The sequence below is a fragment of the Ceratotherium simum genome, chromosome 15 (assembly GCF_057802395.1).
Source record: "Ceratotherium simum simum isolate JZ-2026a chromosome 15, ASM5780239v1, whole genome shotgun sequence".
Classification (NCBI taxonomy): Eukaryota; Metazoa; Chordata; class Mammalia; order Perissodactyla; family Rhinocerotidae; genus Ceratotherium; species Ceratotherium simum.
The window spans coordinates 5,621,990-5,638,685 of NC_141914.1; the positions used below are offsets into that span (position 1 = coordinate 5,621,990).

General features: G+C 38.9%; 1 protein-coding gene across 11 annotated transcripts in view; it reads right to left on the reverse strand.

Moving 5' to 3' along the window:
* The window catches only part of ABI3BP (ABI family member 3 binding protein), a 242,401-nt gene that overhangs the window by 130,798 nt on the left and 94,907 nt on the right, over positions 1 to 16,696 (reverse strand). For all 11 annotated transcript variants that reach the window (XM_087439510.1, XM_087439507.1, XM_004439976.3 and 8 more), the window contains exons 5-9: positions 10,134 to 10,315; positions 9,509 to 9,561; positions 1,716 to 1,764; positions 690 to 761; positions 3 to 95 (exon numbers count right to left, since the gene is read on the reverse strand). In XM_087439510.1, the coding sequence (XP_087295636.1) occupies positions 3 to 95; positions 690 to 761; positions 1,716 to 1,764; positions 9,509 to 9,561; positions 10,134 to 10,315 (449 nt within the window). The remainder of the gene's footprint in view (positions 1 to 2; positions 96 to 689; positions 762 to 1,715; positions 1,765 to 9,508; positions 9,562 to 10,133; positions 10,316 to 16,696) is intronic.

Genomic DNA, 16,696 nt, shown 5'->3' on the forward strand with positions numbered 1-16,696 from the left:
ACCTAATTGTGTCTTCATTGCCTCTGAAATTTCAAACATTAGGGATGTAGGAAGTTTTATGGTGGTTTCATTAAGACCTGGAATAACAAGGTGGACTGCAAAGAAATAGAAGTAAATGAGATAAGAGGAAGAAAATGCACCATGACATGAAGCTCAGAGCACCAGATACTAGAAACTATGAAGTTTAGCGCTTATTTTGCTTAGTCAATTTTAACCCAAACTTTAAAATGTTGGAAAAAAATATGATAGTACCTTTTAAACAGAATCTTTTTCATATTCAGAACCAAACTACCAAAATCCTCTGGCTTTTAATCCATAGACTCAAAAATTGTAAACTAGCTGCTTAAGATGTGTGGTGAACAAAGAACACCATTATTGATAACAATTTTTAAAAGAGCAGTGCAGTATGACAAAGACTCCCTCACAACTGCAACAACCCTGTGGGGCAGGTAGGCTGGGTGCCATCACTCCCACGAGGCATGGGCTAGAGCTGTTTCTCTAACACACGGTGATGGAGGTGGCATCTCTTGGCTCCTAGCCCAGAATGGACACAAACCAGGATGCTAAATACTGAAAGGAAATGAGTCAATTTAACAGACTCGCTCACAGTGCAAAATTCCATCAGGGCCCTATTATCAAAAAATAGCCTGACTTGCTTAATCTAAGTGTAGATTTCAAGATAGACTCACCTAGTATTGTTCCTCCAAAGGGCGTCTTATCTGGGGATTTCGATGAAGCCCTGTCAGTAACATTCTGAATCACTGTTGAGATACAAAAAGATAACAGTGTGATGGAAAAAAAATAGTCAGGAAGCAGTAAGAAGCTAATAATGTGAAGCCATCTGCACTGGGGAAGCCCTGATCTAACTTTTTAATTAATAGAAAGGAATTCATTGGGCTGGCTACACAGCCAATGAAAGGACTAGAAGGCACATCTTACCTTAGCACCTATGCCTTTAAGTAAGGAAATGCTGTTACTCTCTCATAAAGTGCTCCATTCTAATGAGCTGAAAATTCCCTTCCTCATCGGCACTCCCTGCAGCCTACCCAGGTTAAAGAACCAGCACAAAATGAGGCAATGACCCAGTCATAAAAAACTAGAAAATGTATAGTCTCAAAACAAAGCATCTTTGGGTAATTCCAATACCCGCTGACGCTGTTCTGAGAGTTCACTTGGCATAGTGTGTTTTCTTAAAATGAAGAACTATTTTAAGTGCCCAATCTCTTCTACCAAGAAACTTTCAGGAAATAATGGAGTCATTTTAAATAATTTGAAAAACTAGAAGGCAAAACAAAAACAATTGGATACTGAAATGAAATAAGACACTACAATTCTTGAAATCTGGATGTCTTTACTTTCCCTAAAGTGACCCTTAAATCATAGTTTTCATGTCATTAGTCCAAATATCCTATTAACGACCTTCTTTATGTATGTCACCTGGAACAAAGCCACAAGTATTGAATTGGCTTTTTAAAACTTAATACTTGTCATAGTTGCTTCGTCCCTAATTGTCCAAACAATGGGGCATGCCTGGGCTCAGCCAAAATTACTTATCAACTTCTAATTTACTAGACCATACTGATTTCTTCAAACTTTTTCTGAAAAACAATCATCAGAAAAATTGAGAAGATATGTGCTACGTCTAATTATCTCAGCTAACAATTGTATTAAAAATAGTTCGAAAGACATATCCAGAGCAGCCCCACACAAATTACCTTGCTTGATGATTGTTACTGGGATCAGCTTCCTTGGGACATACGCAGGCTGAAGAGAGAGGAAGAGAGGCAGCTTTTGAGTTAGAGTTAACTTTAAAAAAAATTTAATCAAAGAACTAGAAGTACTGTTTTCATATCTTCAATGAAGTCTCCCATAACACTGGTTTAATAGTTGCTGGAAGGATCTTTAGTACATATATCTGCCTCTATTTTACTGGACTTACTTGGTTTTCCCCCATTCACGGCCAAAGGTTCGACAGAAGCAGTTTCTTTAGAACTCCCATTAGTCTAGTTCACTTAGAAAATGCAATGAAAAGAACCTAAATCCTCTGGATTGAATATGAGTTTATTTTCACTTCATTTGAGATATGACCCAGCCAAATTCTCTCTTTAAATTCCCTCTCAAAAAGATGTTAAGCTACATATTATCTTTTAAAACCAATCACCATCAATTGTTTGAGTGTTCCCAATTGCTGCCCCTGCAGACAACACCAAGCATGTCCCCACCCAGGAAGGCAGGGCTAGGACTCAGATCCAGACATTTCTACTTCCAAAGCCTAGACTCTTAACCATTCTGCACACATTTATTCATGAAGGACCTTAGAATTGGAAGGGCAGTTCCCAGGGGACTGTGCCTCCCGCCCTTCCAAATTGCCTCAGGTGTCCCCCAGGAAGCTTTGACATCATAGAGTGGCCTGACCTGGGTACAGGTTTAGTGCTGACTTTAAGGTGGAGTCATCACCGGACATAATCATGAGCCAAGGCTGAGGCAGCCGTGGGAGAGACTTGGGGACAGGATAAGAGAGGGCAGCAAATAGAGAGAGAAGAATTAGATTGAGCTAAAGGGGCAAGCACGACATCAATTTTTTGATGCTTGATTTAACCTGTGCACATGATATGGCTGCTCCACGTACCAGATCTGTTGATAATCCAGGACGTGCTGAATGAGCTACTTCCCACACAGGTGTTTACAGTTGTGAGCAAGAGACTTGCTAACAAACGTGCTACCATTTCAGTAAATGATATGCCCATAATAAAGAAGGGCCACAACACCAAGCTTACTGTTGTCTATTTTTCTTCTTATATTAAGGTCCTTGTGTTAAAAACCACAAAAAAGAAAAGTTTACTATTATCAGGTTATTTTTTAAAAGGAGTATCTATACCTATTGACCCAGTGCTATAGACTGAACACTTGTGTCCCCCTAAAATTCATATGTTGAAACAATCCCCAATGTGATGGAATTTGGAGGTGGGGTCTTTGGGAGGTGATTAGGTCATGAGGGTGGAATCCTCATAAATGGCATTAGTCCTATTATAAAAGAGACCCCAGAAAGCTCCCTCTACCCTTCCACCACGTGAGGACCCAGCGAGAAGATGGCTGTCTGTGAACTAGGAAGCAGGATCTCACAGACACCAAATCTGCCGGCGCCTTGATCTTGGACCCCCCAGACTCCAGAACTGTGAGAAATACATGTTGGTTGTTTAAGCCCCCCAGTCTGTGGTGTTTTTGTTATAGTAGCCCGAAGGGACTAAGATTCAGCAATGAACATTTACACATGGGATCCTTCCCCAGAGAGGGAGAGTCAGGTCCACGCTCTGCCTCTTGTGTCCACCAGACCCCACCTGTCCTGCTCCAGCGAGAGGGTTAAAGCACATGGCCTCCATTACTTCTGAGAATCTTAAATGCCTGCTGCTCCAGAGGAGCCACAGTATCTTTCCAGGTACTAATAACCGTTTTTGTTAGAGCTGTGGCCACAGTCCCAGAGTTTTGAACGGTTTGTCCTCTGTTTGCCCTGAGTCCTGTGTCTAGTGCTCGTTTTGCAGAAAGTGAAGCCTTTCAGAGACACATCACATTATAGCAGGAATGTCTACATGTTGCTGTGTTGATTGCCTTTGAATTCCATTATCCCAATGTTTATTTCCTTTGCTGTGATGACCGGTTTTAAACAATTTTTTGACAAGGATAAATGGAAAACACTCCATTCTTCACATGAATGGAATAGTTTCTCTTCGAGTTCTTGAGTACAGACCAGTGTTCTATTAAGATGATGACAAGACTATATGCACAATATGTGCTGCCAAAAAACAAGGAAATCACGTAGCCGCAGAATCTAATTCTTTCTTGACCTATAATTACTCTCTTGCCTAATCTGCAACCAGTGAGCAAGCAGCTGCCTCTCTGTAGGTAGGTTTTTAAAGGGCATCAGGAAAGTCCTTCTGCCCAAAGTTTCTATGCTGAAGGCTCTCAAATTCCCAATAAGAAATCCACACTGTGAATCCTTTCCCTACGTCTTCTTTTAAAAGTGTAGGAAAACATCTGTTACTCGGATCCACTGAGAAATGAAATGTGATAATTTCCAAGTTAACGGATTTTACCAGTTACAACCCAATTTTAATTGAACTGTTTCACGTACAATGTTTTTTATAAAGGTACCACTAGCCGTTCCTTGCTGTCCTAGGCTTGCTGTGGGACCGTCTATCCGAGTGAGCAGGAGTCTCGCTGCAGCGGGGTGGGGAGCGAGGCGGTCAAGTCCCACGAGCCAGCGCAGCTCTGCGGGTGTGGCCCCAGCACAACTGCTGTCTACAGACACCACCTGGTCCAGTTTTGTTTCTTCGGCCATTGCCTTGCTGGCTCTCTTTTCTCGGCAGCTTGCTGACCCCCATTCCTGCTGCAAACCTCCATCACCACTTCCTTTCTCTGCTCTCATCCCTCCCTTCATTCAGCAACTGTTTTTTAAATGTTTACTGTCGGCCAGGAAGTAAGCATATTTCCCTCTTGCCCCATAAGATATGCATCATTTTATTTTTTTCTGAGTTTTGAGACATCTTGTCCCTTAAGAACCCAGGTTGCACTATATTCTGAGGAGGGTGACTGGTTAAGGGAATTCATTTTTACCATTTTTCTGGGATGTTGTGGCTGAGTATCCAGTAGGTGAGATTCAATGGAGAGAGGATGCTTAAGTGGTAGATGGTAATGCCCCTGAAGACATATTTAGCTTGCTTTTAGTCCTGGTTAGGGAAAGCCTCTGGTTATCTAGAAATAACCACAGCAGTAGTTGCCACCCAGGATGAGGGACTTTCAGCTGACAGCATTATACTAACTTCCTCCTGATATTATTTTGAAAACTAGCTTTAATAGAAGTAGCAATAACATCAGGATGCTATTCTTTGCAGGTTATTCTTGACAGGCTTGTCCATTTGACATTTTCGTGGTGTCAGAACATTTATTGTAGATTTTCAGGCCCTGAGATCAAGAGGAGCTGTCCATTTAGGCAGTGGCTAAGGGTTGCTCAGAATCAAATTTCAATGGCTCAAGAGCCAAGCCACATGGAAAGAACCTAGGCATGCTATATTCTGGTTTTAATTCACTTTTAGGATGTTCTAATGAAAGTTACAAAACATACTGATTCAATCTAACATCTGACTAAAAATGAATCTGATGTCCTGCTTGCGAAAGTCTGCCAATTTCTCGTCAGCCAGGGAGGAATCAGACATACGCCTTTGGTGATACCATTGGCCCAGATATAAATTTTTCAAGTTTCTGCTCAGGACAACAATGGCTAAGAAGGGAAGGAGGGCTGATGCATTCATGCATCACACAATGGTACACAATGGTAATGTGTGGCTGGGGACTGCACTGTATTTCTCCCTATTCACTTCACTTATCTGGTACCTGTTACGCCTTAAAAATTGGCACCACTTCTTTCTTTTGCCAGTAATAGATGTGGGCTTTTTAAAAAGATGGGTGGATCTCTGATGGAAAAAATGGAAAGGTGAAAATAGATGTCATATTTTAGGGGAGGTTTTGATTAATTAAGTAATTAAATTTGTATTTAAAAATTTCTGTTAATAAATGCTACATACTTCAAAAATCGATTGTTTAGTTAATGAACTAGTTAGATAAATAAGGTTTTAAAAATATAATGTATAAAAAGTAGATCCTTTTAGCCAACATTCATATATTTTTTATATAATAAAACTTAATAGTAAATGTTAGGTTTCATCTTCATAGAAAGTGTCCTAGATTCTAAAAATGGACAAAATAGGACAATTATTATGATAAATGTGTTTTTTCTTCCTCAATTACATGGATCTCAAGTGACAGAACTTATATAGAAAGAATCACAGTTTTGATTATGCATATGCCATTTCTCTGATGTTTTTTCTAGAGGTACAGGCAGGGTTGATACTGAAAGTATTTAATACCCGGTAGAACAAAGGCACTCACCAATCAGGAGAGACCCCTGCTACATGTCCCTGGCACACGTGTCCTGGGGCTGCCAGCAGAACACAGGCTTAGCTACATGAATTGCAATATATAATGTAACAAGATGCTTAAGATGGGGCTGCATTTAACATTCAAATTTTTAACCTAAATATGATTTATTTCTTAAAAATGGTAGACTAAAGTTCAAATTGCATTTCTCAATTCAAACATCTCTTTTTGGAAGATGTCAAGGAGTTTTTGCTGCATGTAAGTTTTAGGTGTAAGCATGTATCTATGAATGAAAACATTTTTCAGTGTGTCATTTGCTTAAGATTCTAAAAGCAAAACATCTGGAATTAATTTCCTATCTCTTGAAATACTGCCTTCTAAGATCAGTCTCAGAGAAAAGTGAATATTCGGATATCGACTTTATTTGCATTAAAATATGCCTCTAAAGAATCAAATCGATTTTCAGAATCAGTTCTAAGTGGCCTCGTAAGATGGTCGAGACTGTCCCAAGTGGTTCCTTTTCAACTTCTCCCTGTTCCAGGCTACCCAAGAGCACAGATGTTAGCTCATGAAACAGTTTTCTGCTGTCCAGAAGGTAACAATGAAGGAAACCTCACAGAGGAGCCTTAAAATATTTTTGCAATCAATTTCGGTTTTCCTTTGGAAATAACCAAGTGTTTCAAACCACAGCCCGTCAGAGCCGGCTGGAGTTGGGGGTACTCCGCCTCACAGCTTGAAGTGATAGAAGGCCTGGCTCTGTGTCATCGATGCAGGAAGTTTATTCCTGGCCCTTCTCATCATGGCTATTTATGATGTGAAAAAGAAATTAAATTCCTTGGGAGTAAAATGTCAATCATCTTTCCCAATCTTGCTGAGTAACTTACCCTAAATGAAATATTTTGCCAAAATAAATACAAATTATTGGGATACGATCAGTGAAAAGAAGGAATGAAAGAAACAGCATCACTGAGTCACATGAAGATAAAGCATAACAGCCAAGAGGGTGCGAGATAAGATTTGCTTCCTAGGAAACCATTCACAAAAAGAGGGAGGATGTTCTAGAAGAGGATGAAAGAGCAACTATTCCCTGTGAGGTATAGCCAATTTACTTTTCCTACACAATATTGATTGGACTTAAGAGAGACAAAGCCAAAGAGACCTTAGGGAATGGCACAATTCAATACCTGGTACTAGGCCAATTCGTTAGCTATGCAGAAAAAACACATAACCTAATCGATATAGAACCTTACTACATACAACGTAGCAAAATAAAACCCACATAGTTTAGAGTTCAATTATTACAAAATCAAACCACTTATACAACTAAAAAAGAGAAATAGGGAAATATTTCGCTGCTCTCTGGATAGGGAAGGGCTTTCTAAAATATAATGCAACTGAAGATATGACAATGGAAAAGACAAATAATCTGGTTAAGCAAATTTCAAGACTTGCATATTTCAAAAATTCCCATAAACAGAATTAATGGATAACAAATGTGAGAATAATGTTTCTAGATGATGTCACAGACAAAAATTCAATGTTCTTTAATCTATAAAGTCTTTAACCTCTTCAATAAAAAAACCATGAGACGTCAAATAAACAAAGAACTGAAACTAAAGGTCATTAGATGGAAAATACAAATGGCTAATAAACTAGAGAAGAAAGTACTGCATTATCAGCAATCAGAGAAATAGAAATTAAAATAATCACCTTAAACTATTTCATTAGTCAAAAATTTAATGATGAAAATACATAAGGTTGATAATCAGGGGACTACAGCAAGATAACTCTGATATATGGCTGGCAAGATTGTAAATTGATACAACCTTTCTGGAAAGAACTTTGACCATACATATTAGGAAGTTTTAAAAATGTTAAAAATCTAAACTGTTAATTTCTGTTCTAAGTATGTATTATAAGGAAACAATTAGAAATGTGAACAAAGATTATGATCATAAATGTTTACTATAACATCACTTAGGATTAAAAAACAATTAGAAATAACTTAAATGCCTACAAATTGGAAACTGAGCAAACAATAGTGTATTTAGGTTACGTAATTTACAGCAATTAAGATTACATTTATGAGGAACATTTAATGACATGAAATATGCTTATGCCATATTTTGGCTGAGTGAAAACAGTAAGACATAAAATTGCATATATAGCATGATTTTAATTTTATAATGAAAACATGCTTAGAAAACAGAAAAATAAAACGTTCTGAAATTTTAACAGTAGAGCATAAATGATTTTACACTAGTCTTTATTTGGCGATAAGTAATTTTGTTCATATTTCTTTTCTCATTTTTATACATTCTAAATCTTTAAACATTAGATAATTAGGAAAAAACTAAAACCTAAAAAAGAAAAAATCCAGGCCTAGGAATTTAACTACAACCTCCTTTCTTATATTATGATTTGAATTATATGAAAACACTTCCTGAGCAATTTGATAATCGATTTGGTTTGACAATAATTTCCTGATGTACACACTTTTCTGCCAATTCAAACCACAGAAATATTCACCTTATCAGGATTAATTCTCAGTCAGTTCTATTTTATCTAAACCCATTTTTTGAAAAGAATCCTGTATTTTTTATTCCAGTGAGCTATGTAGTACTTTATTTTCCACTCCAGACTGGGCTACGTGATCACTGGGCTATTCTGTGAACCAGTAGACATAAATTAGACATATGCATCCACATACATCAGGCACACGTTGAATAGAGCACATTTGCAACCACGAACCGAGTCTTTGCACATTCACCTGACTGGAGGAGAGTTCCCTGCTGGGTATGTCCAGCACAGAGGGACAAAAGCCAGCAGCGGATCCCCCTCTTCTCACCAAAGTGCCTCCTCTACCTGCTCAGGGACACATCATCCTTCGCTTTATGCTCGGGCGTGTGATTTAAAATGCAAACATCGCTGTGGGGTTATAACAATGGCTGACACTTAGAGCAGGTAGCACATAACTGACATGCTTCCTGAGAACGGTTTTGAAAAGCGGAGGGAAAGAACAAGGGGCTGAGTTTCTGAAGTGAGAAAGAAAAGGGTGTGAAAATGGGGGAAAATGCCTGATACACAAAATATACAAACATGTCCTGAACTGAAAGAGTCTGGGCACGTTCAAAAACCAAACCAGCTGCTTCATCATTTTGCAAAGAACTGGCTCTTTTAAGTAGGAAGTGATAGAACATAGAGGAAAGATTTGAACAATAGCAACGTCAAGTAGAACATGTACTAATTTGCCCTTGAAACATTACAGTAAAAACAATCCAGAGGACAGAAGGTATTAAGCAGAATCTCAAAAATACTTGGAATATTGCAATACTAGAGTAACTACAGTGAACTTTAGAGCTTTAAACAAATGGGAGATGACCTGTCTCACACTTCCACCTCCATTTTCTGAAAAAGAAATTAACTCCTAAAACATTAACTACTTTACCCAACGTCCCATAGCTAGTCAGTCAATCCAGTTTCAGTATCTCATAATAGGACTATCTCCTTATTGAAACAGAAATACAATGTAGACACAATTTTTTAAAAACATTCCTGAAAATAGCCTGGTACATACCACTGAGTGGGACTGGTCATAGGTACTTTGGATTTTCCCGTTTACTTTTTTACCTGACAAAAACAAGGGGAAAATGACATTATTTTCATTCTTCTCGTTCCTAAGTCAATTCTAACTAATAATTATGAAGACAACGATAACTCTTATTCTCTCTAAGTTGGCCATGTTGTTTTATTTACTGTCATTTCAAACGCTGATTCCAATGAAGTCTGAATGGAGGGATAACAGGGAGAAGCCCAGGGCCCTGAAGACTTTCCATGACATACTACTGGCCAGGCTTTCCCTTCCGACCAGTCACACACGTAATTGGGTTTTTTGCTCAGTTGGTGTTCATAGGTCAGGACTGATTAAAATACTACAATAGCCAATGAATTGTTATCAGGGAAGGCATCAAATGTTAGTTTATCACTTATTTTTTTAAAAAAACCATTCATTATAAAAAAAGATTCTGCAATATCAATACTCAATAACTTCTGTTCAGTTTTGACTTCTCTCAAACGCTAGAGGATGGGAATTAAATCATCTCACATCACACAACTAATATAATAATTAAAAATTTGTTAATTAGGGAAAAAAGAAAAAAATTACAGAAAGCTGGCTGAAACGAACCGTTCCAGGTACTTACTTCCAACAATAGTCTTGTGATTGAAAATCTTACTCCAAATGCCACCTTCTACATTGTCTTTCACTCCGAATTCATAAACCGTGTCGGGCTTTAGATTTTCCACAATTGTTTCTGTGGCTGGACAGAGCTGAAAAATCCATTTCTTTTCCTTATCCTTTTCTCTGTAGCGAATTGTATAAAATCTGTTGAATAACCGAAATACAATGCTTTAAAATCACAGGGAGATTCGGAATGTTATTTCAAGTTTCTTAACATATCACAGACTCCCATCTACTCTGAAGACTATATTTAATATTGGCTTCTGTTTAGATTTTTTCAAAGTTTGCAGGGAACGTGAAAAAAAGAGCTCAATGTGTGCTCAAGTTTTTAATTTCTAATTGCAAGTCGGGGGACCGTGCAGCAGCATGGTTATGATCTGACAGAATCCCAGAGCTCTCAGTTCTATTATTTGTTAGTTTGCAAAATCAAAGTTGGAAAACGCTAGATATTCATTTTTTTCCAGTTATGCATAGAGCAGAACATAGGCATAATTTTATAAATACTTAATATCATAGTTTCAAAACTGAATGGGGTTAAGCCCTTTGCCCCACGGAAGGTGCACTAGAGGTAGTATCATTCAATTTTGTAAAAGAGGCACCTGAGACTCTAGATGCATCCAGGACTGCACTTCAAGGGTGAAATTTTCTTATCAGTATAAAAAAAGTAACGACCAATATCCAAGCTAAGGGTACAAAGAGAAAAATGGAACAATCCAAATTCAAGATTGCTGTTACATATTTGCTTAGGGCTTCATAATATTCAGATAATATATGGCAAAGTAATGATAATCCCCACGACTATTTTCTTGCACCTTTATCACATGCTGGGTTTTACATATGTTATCTCACTTAATTGTCTCAAAACATCTAAGTGGCAGAAATTATTAATCCCATTTTACAAATGTGAAAACTAAGCTTCAGAAAGATCACTTAATTTGCCCAATGTCCCAGCTAGTGATGTTTGCCGGTGGCAGAGGCAGAACGAGAACACAAAGCCAGACTCCTCTGGGTCTGCTCTAAACAGCCTCGCTGAGGGGGGCAGCAGGTCAGGAAAGGGGATGTCATTACTACTGAATACAGTAATGAGAACAGGTGAACTAGAACTTCATGTATCAATAGAGACAGATTTTATAATCAAAGTACTGAACGAAAATAGCAAAATGCAGAATGATGCATATCGTTTTGTATCATTTACATAAATATTAAAACACGCAAAATATGTTACCAAGTGTTATTCCTGGCATTGTAAAGAGACAACATTCTGGAAGGATACAACATTTACGATAGTGCTTTGGCTCCAGTGAGCAGGTTGGGAGATGAATGGGATTGGAGGTGAGGCCAACAGGTAAAATTTACCTGCTTTGTATTCTTAAATATTTTAAGCAAATAGAATAACATAATAGCTGTCCTATGTGGTGGTGGAAACATATGTGTTTGTTATACTATTTTAGGTTCTTTCTTATATTTTAAGTTTTCTTTCAAAAATTTAGTACCTCTCTCCCACTCCCCGCCCCAGCAAAATTAAATGGACTCAGACTCAGGTCAATTTTTTTATTTAAAGCTTTAAAAAGTCACTCACCTACTCAGGCTAAAAACGCTTACTGGGCAGCCTCTATGTGCCAGGCACAAGTTCTTGATGATACAGAAACAATTACCCAGACTCTCTGGAAACAAAGGCCAGGACCGGCTGCATTATTTGTGGGGCTCGTTGCAAAATGAAAACGTGGGAGCCCTTGTTCAAAAATTATTAAGAATTTCAAGACAGTGACAGCAGATCATTAAACCAAGCATGGGCCCTTCTAGGTGGGGGACCCTGGACACCTGCACAGGTTACAATCCCATGAAATCAGCGTGGGGTTAATACATTAATAAGTACAGAGAGAAGGGCTGTATTTGTGCATTCGGCCCACTTTCTCACTAGTCACAAACTACTGAAATGCTTGAAATCATTCATTGGCTTGCTTCTTTCTAGTAAAAGCTGCTCTTGAGGTTCCAATCCCCCATCCCAAAGCAGCAAAAGACAGAATGAGTGAGGAGGCTGTTTCGGCCAAACCCCTAACAGCTACTGGGAGCAAACGTTACAGAACACAAATCCTCCATGTCCTGTGAGTCGAAAGAGCAACAGTGATTTATGAGACACATTCTTGACAAGTATGCTGCATGGAATTTTTGTTGTTGTTGTTTCCCTGTCCTGGCTATTACAGGACTGTAGAGGAACAGGGAGAAGCTAAAATCAGACCAGGTGGGCTACGGCAACTATGCATCTCCAGTTTGGATAGATTTGGATAGATTCCTGAATCGCTTTCATGATCCAGGGGAGCCATTGCTAACAGAACTACCAAAGACCAGGTTCTAGGACCCCAATAAGCTTGATTGTACCATCTTCCTAGGAATAAAACGGGACAGAAATGGTCTGTTCTAAAAACTTACCCACATGTTAAAAAAAAATCCAGCCTATAAAATTTTCTATTTTGCTCACAAAGCATTTGAAATGCCCTCTCTTGTACCAAGTTTGTCAGGAGAAAGAAATGTATAGGCAGCTAGCCCTTCTCTGCTTCAGTCAGGTTCACCCTCGTCAATATTGGCTTAACCGCTAATTGTGTAATGTAGGCAAGTTCTAAGTTTTAAGAGACAGCAAACAAGACTAAGCTATAAAGTAGTGAAATTTTCCTTGATTTTAAAGCAAAATATAGGCCTTACGATAATAAACAGTGCTGTGCCACCCAGCACACAGAAGGTACTCCATAAATATTTGTGGAATGAATAGAATGGACTCTTAGGTGCTTATGAGGTCATTCTAAGATTAGAATCTAGTTGCTCTAAATGGCCAATGATTCAATCACCAAAAAATACTGATTTAAGCCATTAGTTCTACGATTATATTTTGGAACGTGTCATTGCATAAAGTTTCACTTATCAAAATTCACCATGCCAGTAAAATCAATGCAAATCGAAGGAAAATATAATAAATGTCCACGTTGTACTTTTGCAGAGGGCTTAATTTTTTTTTTAATTTATTTCAGTTTATCTATACAATAAACTTTGAAATGAGCAGAGCAAGAATTATAACAGAAGCAAACAAGGGGCCAGGAGTATCTGATAACCAGTGGCAGAGCCAGGCAAATGGCTGTTTCTGACTCCTAAGCTAACACCTCTTGTATTGCACTGGACTGTCTTTCTACTGCAGTGCTGGGCAGAAGGAGAAGGAAAAAGACAGGTAAAATGACCCAGAATGAGAGAAGAGTAAAAGGAACTAGAATTCCTCTTAGCATTATTTAAGGCTTTTTATTTTTTTTATTGTGTATTTACCATAACTTATAGTCACAGACCTCCCATTATCGTCTGAGGACACCCAGGATCAAACACTGATTGCACCTCTTTCTGTGGATGATTCAATTTGGGCACAAGTGCATGGAAAGGCAGCAAGTCCATTAAAAATACAGCCTGTGACTGGCTTTAGGCCAGACCCCTGGGAAGCCTGCCTCCAGCGATTTGGATTTTAAGAACAAGAACACCACATATCCTAATCAAGTGGTAAGAAACCGTTGAGGGTAGTGTTCAACTGGCATTGTTCTGTGCTCTGATCTCTCAAACAATCTCAATACAGACAATCATTGTAATCACAGCTTTAACAAATCCATAGCTCCTCCAAATGTAGTGGAGCAGGCAGGTAGTGGCTTGGCTTGGATGTGTGTCAGCTGCAAGCTAGAAGCATGACCTCGGAAGAGTCTCTTTGGCTACTCTTGCATCAATTTTCTCCACTGAAAAAGAAGAAGGGCTGGACTAGACAGTCTTTGAGATCCTTTCTGTTTCTAAAAATCTATTCTAGCTACATATCAGATATTCTATTCTAGTAAAATACAGAGGCAGAACACAGGGCAGAAACCCCATAAACAAAATTTGTGAAGTATCTGACAGTGAATTATACCAAGTGGAGAAATTAAAGAACGTCGAAATTAATTTAGTCCTTTCGCAACCAAGCCTGGCTGAGTGCATGTGACTGGCCATTTTGGGGGTTTTCTATACTTTTTTCAGCAATGCTTTCATTTCTATGTAATTAACTACTATTGTATTTCCTAAATCATCTATTCCACACATTTTTGCTCTCTTCACATCAAAGGACACTTCCCGATGCCCCTGTAGTCAACGTTCTTGCTTCTTGCCTTACTGGGACTGTAACTGCACATGTAAACTCTGCTCTCGCTCCCTTCTTCTCCAAGTCTCTCCCCCCTTCACTCTCTCCTTGTCCCTCTCTGATTCCAGGATTCTTCTTTCTTCTAAAAAAATAAGCTTCTTGATAATTTTATTCCACTTCCTTATTCCATCCGCTCTCCAGTCTTTCTCTTGATTCTTCAAGGACCTTTCTCTGAGTCTAAAAGTTGTTTAAATGTTTTCTATTCTAACAAAACAAAATAAAACTAATATTAGCCTCTTATACCTGTCACTGTCTTTTAACACAAAATTTCTTAAAAATAGTCTACTTTCTCCCACTTTCTTACCACTCCTAATGCCCAGATCTCTTTGCAATCTGGTGTCTGACCTAGTAGTATAATAAAACCTTATGATTAAATCTAATGACGTAATCCTCCATGAACTTCATAACTACCTTAAAATCTACTCACCTTCTTTTCCAAATCTGCTCCTATTCCGGTTGACTTCAGGGCCCTTCTCCCCTGACGTCCAGTCAGGTTTGAAGTCCAGTTATGTTTCCCTGCATGATTCCTCTTGCACTTGTCTCTTCTCTATTCCTAAGTAGCACTTAGGTCCTTATTATCCTTGGACTCTTGCAATAATTCTCAAACTGGTCAACCATTTCCAAAATCTCTCTCTCTCTTTTTTTATTGCCTACTGCTGGCCATCTTAAGCTCAACAAAAGAGAGATTTTTCTAGTAATTTTAGTGCTGTCTAAAATGGAATAGCTTTCCTAAAGTGGCAATTATAATGGAATATAAAGTAAATGATATCAAAAGCCACAAGAGGAACAGCAGCAAACGTGGTACCTTTATTGAGCACTCACTGCATGGCAGACACTGTGTTAACTGTTTTACATGTGTCATCACATTTAATTCTGACAACCCTATGAGATATTACTATCATTACCCCCATTTTACAGATGAGAAAACCAAGGCTTAAAGCATTTAAGTAACATGTCCAAGGCCATTCAGCTAATAATAGAGCAGAATTTTGAACTTTGGTCAATCTGACCAGAATATGTACCCTCAGCGTTCATGCTGTGTTACCATCCCTGGAGACACTCACTGTGGACTCTGGATGGGAGATATTGCAGAGGAGGTTCAAGGACTAGATGGCCTGGCTGGATGATTTTTGAGGCTTGTTCTTGACATTCCACCTGCTTATTCATTTACACATTTGCTGAGACCTACTGCTGTAAAACATGATGCTAGCTTTGTGTGCAATGGAAGATGAGTGGCATACTATGCGTTACTTCAAAAGTGAGCTCATGGTATAGTGAGGGAGGTAGATGTACATATTAATATAACTAAAGAAGGCAGGAGGAAAAGCAGAGAGAGCTGAGAGGGGCTGGCCATGGCACTCTGCAGCCTGAACTTGTGAAACGCACAGGCTGCGTTTTAAATCCTATCCTAGTGGTGTGATTTAAAGTAAGACATCCTATCCAGAGCAGGGAAAGCAGACTAGGCCAGATTTAAATCTCATGTCAGGAGCATGACTCATATATTCCTTGAGCTAGATTCTTGGAGAGATGCTATGGTTTCTTTTACCAGGCAGTGGGGAGCTGATGGAGATTCTGCAGCAGGTGACTAAAGTTGAGCAGTGATGAAGGAAACTAGATTTATAAGCAGTGGAAGAATTAGAGAGAAACTGGAGGGAGGAAGCTCAATTAATATGCTGTAGTTCAGATATGAGATAACAAAGGAATGAATCACAGAAGAAATAGAACGAAGAGGGGAAAAAAGAATAGATCAAAGTTATATTTCTATGAAAAAATCAATGAGACTAGACTCCTTGTGGGATATGAGCACCAAGGAAAATGTAAACAAAAATCAAAACTGAATTTTTAAACTCGAGAAGACGGAAGTTAAAGGGATGGAAAAGTTCCTTTATTAGTGTAGAAAATATGAATTTAGTTTGAGTTGAGGAGTCAACCACTGTTACTTGGTCATTCTAATGAAAACATTCCATGGACCACTAAAAGTATAGTCTTAGAACTTTGGAAATGGGTCAAGGTCAGAGGTTCAGCATTGTAAGTCATTTACAACCTTGGCACTCCTACTGTTCTCTGTAGAACAGCAACATCAGCAATTAGAAATGCAGAATCTCAGGGGCTGGCCTGGTGGCGCAAGCGGTTAAGTGTGCGCGCTCCGCTGCGGCGGCCCAGGGTTCGCCGGTTTGGATCCCGGGCGCGCACCAACGCACTGCTTGTCAAGCCATGCTGTGGTGGGCTCCGATATAAAGTGGAGGAAGATGGGCATGAATGTTAGCCCAGGGCCAGTCTTCCTCAGCAACAAGAGGAGGATTGGCAGATGTTAGCACAGGGCTGATCTC